Source organism: Cololabis saira, chromosome 10, assembly GCF_033807715.1.
Source record: "Cololabis saira isolate AMF1-May2022 chromosome 10, fColSai1.1, whole genome shotgun sequence".
NCBI classification, from domain to species: Eukaryota; Metazoa; Chordata; class Actinopteri; order Beloniformes; family Belonidae; genus Cololabis; species Cololabis saira.
The window spans coordinates 26,263,324-26,269,562 of NC_084596.1; the positions used below are offsets into that span (position 1 = coordinate 26,263,324).

Consider the following 6,239-nt stretch of genomic DNA (forward strand, 5'->3'; position numbering starts at 1 on the left):
AGTGACTCAACTTCTCATCCACCACTTCAGAAGCTACACAACAGAAAACATTTTCAAAAAATATACAAAATAAAGTACTGAAGCTTAGTTTTATACTTTGCTTTCCCCAAGCATCATTGTCTGTGTGTTTTGCTTTCAAGTCTATGACAGTATGTGGGAAAGTCTCGGAGAACCGGGCAATGACGTGCACAAAACAGGTGGAGGGTAAACAGGCTCCACGTGTGCCCGAAGGAGGGAGAACAAAAACAAGGAAAAGTTTAAGTACATTTCTTGGCTTCATGCCTGTCAGCATCCTGTAACACACGACTGAACCTGCCCTTCGCTTTATGATTGGTTAACTTGTCCTCAGCAACGCCAATCAGGGAGTCGGCTGACTGTGCTGTGAAGGCAGCCGAAAAATAGGGGAAAGGTCTCAGAAGTAAACTATGTGGCCCATCCCCCAGCAGAGAGAGAACTCTCGAGGTACATATTTATACCCATGAAATGAGGATGTTAACTTATTGTGAAATTTCACTCAAATATGTCCTTGTTCTGTCTGCACCAAAACAGACTTCTCACGGGGACACGGTGTATGTTTTGGTATCAGCAAAAACTACATTTTGAGTTGACTGGACAAGACTGCAGCTATTGGCATAAACTGAATGTAGATTAGCTTAAAACTGAGTCGTAGCATAAAAGCCCTTTTATGCTTTCCCAGACAAAAGTCTAGTCCTCTACCATCACAATAAGTGGTACTGTGGAGAAAGTTATAACACAGCACTTTTAAGACTGGCCTTGAGCCATGTCTGTGACAGACTAATAACTGTCTTGTGAGCACACCAGGTTCCAGTTACCACCTACATGGTCAGAAAAATACTAAAGTTGTTGCAGAGCTCTGGGCATGGAGACTTTACCAGTTACTTACAGGTGCTCAGTGCCTGCAGTCACGTGTTGCTGCAACAGCTGTTTGAACAGCTTTAGCAAATGTGAGCAGTTGTGCTTCCAATCTGGAGATGATCCTGAACTCCCCCTACAGCCAACTAGAAACACCAGGTCCCACATGGTGCACAGCCTTTTGTTTTTGTTAAAGATAAAATAGTGTGTTGAAACTCCTCGTTATGACTTATCAAATCTACGAGGCTTAACAAAAAGATGACACTTTCCCAGCAGGGAGATTGACAGCTCATCCTGCATCATCCCATTACCCTTTATGTATTTTTTTTCCGCTTGCAAAGCTAAAGCAAGCAGTTAAATTTAGTATGAATACCATAGGTAAAAAAAAAAGTTACCCTAGCTCAGCATGAGAGAACAGTGAGAGTAGTTGAGTACGCCAGAGCCAGGCTGAATATATGCCTTCATGCTAAGCCAAAATAAATGACCCCCGTAGCCTGGATGTATGTGAGCACTCCCTCTTATCTTGGTCTCCCCCGGAGCACAAACCCCATGAACAAAATATTGAGTCAAGAGTCATAGAGCCATGTTGTGATAAAAATAAAAGTTTTAAATGTATCAATAAAAACACCAAGTTTAGTCAACTTGGATGTTCTACCAGATCAGGTGCATTACAATATCTCAGTTAACAAAAGGATAAAACTCCTTGAGGAATCTACAAATGGCATAATGGACAGATCCACATTATAACAACTTACATCTGGGTACAGACATCTACAAAGTGTACCATACAAGTGGACCCCGTGTATCAGAATCCAGGGACAAACATTGCCATTTAAAAATAGACACTTGATAAAATGACAGCGTTAGTAACATTGATGACTCAATAGTTAAAAGTAAGGTCAACAATTAACAGTACATAAACTAGCGAGTTTGTTTTAAGTTACACATGTCGTACAGCCGTAGCAGCCCTACCCTGTAGTGTCCTTGTGCTTAAGTTCATTTTAGTCAGCAATAGACAAAAGAAGGACAAAAAGGAAATGATATGGGCTATAAAACTGTTACAAAAGCTAATCCCTCCTAAAGACGTATATGCTGACATTATCAGCCAATAGCTGTATATGTACCTTACTGTCATGTTTTTAAGTTGACCAGCCAACTTTAAGCCATTAAAAATGTGGGTTAAAAAAAAAAACCAAAACACATCAGTGGAAGAGAGAAAAAAAAAAAAGATACAGTACTATTTCAAAGAAAATATAAAGTTGGGAGACAGCGGGGCTGTGTGGTCAGTCCAAATGTTGAACATTTAGTAATCCGATGGTTCATCACCCTCTTCATTCAGCAAGCAGGTGCGGATCAGAGCCTCGGTCACTGCATACGGGTCGCAGTTGGCTGAGGGACGGCGGTCTTCAAAGTAGCCCCTCTTCTCTTGACCAACAGTGCGAGGAATGCGGATGCTGGCACCACGGTTGGCCACGCCAGCAGAGAATTCATGGATGTTTGAAGTTTCATGATGACCAGTGAGACGGCGAGCGTTGTCGAGCCCCCCTTTGGGATCATAGGCACGAATGTGATAGCGATGCCTCTTCCCAAGCTTCTCAATGGAATCTTCAATGGCTCTGAAAGCATAAGTAACAATAGTTACAGAAATGCAAGAGGCTTTACTGACAAACTGACAAGCACCTATGGACCTTTTGCCACTCACTTCAGTCCGCCATCTTCCCTCATCTCTTTTGTGCTGAAGTTTGTGTGGCAGCCTGCACCATTCCAGTTGCCTGGGATGGGCTTGGGGTCAAATGATGCAACAACACCAAAATCTTCACAGACGCGGTGCAGGATGAACCTCGCTGCCCACAAGTGATCACCCATGTTGGTCCCTTCGCAAGGTCCAACCTGGAACTCCCACTGAAAACAAAAATAACAAACAAAAACCCATTAGATGACTGACACTCAACTGGCTGTGAAAACCATAAAGGTTTAAAGTCCGAACATTTCAGGCTTTTAGTATTACCTGAGCGGGCATCACTTCTGCATTAGTGCCACAGATGTTGACTCCAGCATACAGACATGCCCTGTAATGGGCCTCCACGATATCTCTACCATAGGCCTTGTCAGCCCCAACACCACAGTAGTATGGACCTTCAAAGGTGCAAAGTGTCAAACCTCCCCGACAACGTTCTCCATGCAAGAAGGACATCACGCAAAAACATCAGATGCTCACCTTGTGGTCCAGGGAAACCATTAGATGGCCAGCCAAATGGATGTCCGTCCGTGCCCAGGATGGTGTACTCCTGCTCCATGCCGAACCAGGGATGCTGTTCTGCAACCATCTCCATCACCTTGTTGCATGTGATCCGAAGGTTGGTTTCTGCAGAGATTAGAAGATTAGATTAGAAGACCAATGCAGTAAAGTCTAGTTACAGGAAACTTGCTAATCATGTTCAAAGTGCTTGCATTTCCTTCATCATAACGGCCATAATGCAAAGCTATATTCAGGGCTTGAATAATTTTTGCCAAAATCCAATAACTATTCTGCTGAACCATTTCTTTATCAATATGTTGGCATCCAAGCTTCAGATGGCAGCCTACTTCAAATCAGAATGTGACGTCAAAATTTTTTTAAATTAAAGTAGACTACAGCTTTTACAGTTGCCTAGATCCAGATTTAACGACCTTTATACATCCCTCTCCCCTCAACCAACACTTACACACGCTAAAAAAGAAAGCATTTGCACTACCAGATCAGTTAAGTCACTGATTATTGGTTTAGTACCACCAATTTCTTCAATTACACTACTGAAACTGCATTTAGCTGCCTGATTTTCTTAATTGTAGAGCAATAAAACCCTATTAAAATGCTTCTTCTTACATCACAGTCTGAAAAATGACGATGCGCTATGAAAAGTTTACTGAAAATGGGTCTCTTTGTTTACCGGCAGGTTTGCGGTTGTACTTCAGGACTTCACACAGGACCAGTTTGTTGGGATCTTTACGAAATGGGTCACGGAACATGGCTGCAGGAAGCAGATACATGTCACTGTTGGACCCCTCAGACTGGTACGTGCTGGAGCCGTCGAAGTTCCACTCGGGGAGATCTGAAAAAGGATGAAGAGGGCAGCTGCATTACATTAAATCACACTTATGAAGTACCATCCAACTGGCTATTTTAGGAATCGCCTTTCTTACCTTCAATGCTCTTGGGTTCAAAATCAAGAGTCCTGGTTTTGCATCTGAGCCCCTCTCCGGTACCATCAATCCAAATGTACATGGCTTGGACTTTATCTCCCTGAGGGAGCCCCATGTACTGCTGTTTCACAGTTTTACTCAAACTGGCGCTGGTGGACATGGCCATCTTCTTTGCTACTATAAGACACCTGCAAATTAAAGGAGAGGAGATATGAAATCCTGGTGTACAGTGGGCAACGTGTTGCATAACATTTAAAAAGAGAGGGGGGCGCACAACGCGTAAAAAACAGCACCAATGTGTTTGTCTTCCAGAGGGGGGATGGGGTGGAAAAAAACCCGGCTTAGGACATTAACACATCTCTACCGCCTTCTCTTTTTTTTCCCCAAAAAAAAGGATCTTTAGATAACAAAGGAGTCGTGAATTACAAGAAAAAACAAATACAGGCAATCCAACAGTGTGACAAACTAAAACGCGTCCCTGCTCCTCACTGTTGCATGGTTACTTAACAAGAGACCGCATTGCATCGTTTGTATTGTAGTTGATGCGCACCCGACGGACTACAAACGATTAAAAGCTTTACAGCATTATAAATACACAAAACAGACTAGACCACTAGCTGATGCCTAAGTGTTAAAAGAATAGCTTGCATTAGAATCGAGTTCACATGTTAAAATTCATTCAATAAACTCTCTTAACAAATAAAAAGTCTGACTAGGCGTAAAAGCTGCGGTCCCGACCGAGTTAAACAAAAAAAAAAACCAAAGTAGATGCATGGAAAAGATATTTACCTGGAGACAGAAGAAAATGGAAATGAAAACTAGAGGACTGACTGGTCCAATGTTTGGTTCTGTGGTGTTTCGCTTGTGTCTCTCTCATTCTCCAGTAGCGACACTGATGCGCGACCCGGGCTTATATGAGCAGGAAGCGATGACGTCACGCCGAAGCCTCCACTGAGCTGATTGAAGGCGCGTGCAGGCCGAGCATTGGGTGCACGAGACACCCACGCCAGCACCAGACCTCCGCGTGCTGCTGCAGCATAAAGAAATACAATTACCCAGAATTTAAACTAACAGTATAATGAGCCACGGCTGAAGCCAGGACATTATGAAAGAAGTAATCTGACAGCGGTGGTCGGTCTTTTCTCAGCTATTTTTACTAAAAAACTTGCTCACGTGTTGGAGATGGACAATCACGTGGGACAAAATGTTCAGACCGAGCAACAGTGCGAGTTACTGATTAGGGCACTTTTGGGTTCTGGGTCCGCAGCGCCACTGTGTGGTGGAAATCAACAGTTGAGCGCATCACATGAAATTTGAGTTTATGTAATTTTATGAAAAACCATCTGGTGCAATCCGGTTACTTCGATTTATGTCACAAATATTGTACATTTCTGTTTATACATTTTATCTGTCCTAAGTCATCCTAAGTCACTTTTTGTACGGACTCAACTTTAAAAACCTAATTTTGTACATTTCTGTTTATACATTTTATTTTATCTCTTATATATTTGCTTTTATATTTGTATTGTATTGCACCAATCACCACAACAAATTCCTTGTGTGTGTTAACAAACTTGGCAATAAACCCTTTTCTGATTCTGATTCTGATTCTGAAATATATAAAAAACATTAAAAAAAACAACAACACATTTTGCATTGTTATTGTTTCATATGAGATCCCAAATTTACAAGTTACAATTTACAAGTTTACAATAACAGAAACAGACAAAAGTATGACAAGAGAAAAAACACCAATAACAACCATAATTCCATTTTAACAAAAGTGCGATCACCCAGCCAACCATGTAGTTTACTCAAACGCCTGTGTAAAAAGGTAAGTTTTTAGTCTGCTTTTGAAAGAGGGCACTGTTGGAGCAGACCTTAGTTCCTGCAGCAAGGAATTCCAGAGAGTGTAGTAGTGACTGAAAGCACCATGAGCAGATCTAGTGTGAATTCTAGGCATGATGAGAAGACTCTTATTTGATGATCTAAGGGATCTGTCCGGTATGTATTCAGTGAGCATGTCAACCATGTAGGAGGGAGCTAAGCCATTCATAAAATTTAAAGACAATAGGAAATACTTTATAATCTACTCTTTGTTTAACAGGGAGCCAGTGAAGAGAGGATAAAACAGGAGTGATGTGTTCATACCTCTTGGTTTTTGTTAGAATTCTGGCCGCAGC

At 41.9% G+C, this 6,239-nt stretch overlaps 1 protein-coding gene across 1 annotated transcript; it reads right to left on the bottom strand.

Moving 5' to 3' along the window:
* Nucleotides 1-1,459: 1,459 nt before the first annotated feature.
* Nucleotides 1,460-4,991, bottom strand: glula (glutamate-ammonia ligase (glutamine synthase) a). The gene is made up of 7 exons (XM_061732307.1): nt 4,846-4,991; nt 4,057-4,244; nt 3,804-3,965; nt 3,092-3,238; nt 2,882-3,009; nt 2,576-2,775; nt 1,460-2,489 (listed from the first exon to the last, which is right to left on the bottom strand). Exons 2-7 carry the CDS (start codon nt 4,220-4,222, stop codon nt 2,177-2,179), a joined length of 1,116 nt encoding a protein of 371 aa, XP_061588291.1. The 5' UTR covers nt 4,223-4,244; nt 4,846-4,991; the 3' UTR covers nt 1,460-2,176.
* Nucleotides 4,992-6,239: the final 1,248 nt, after the last annotated feature.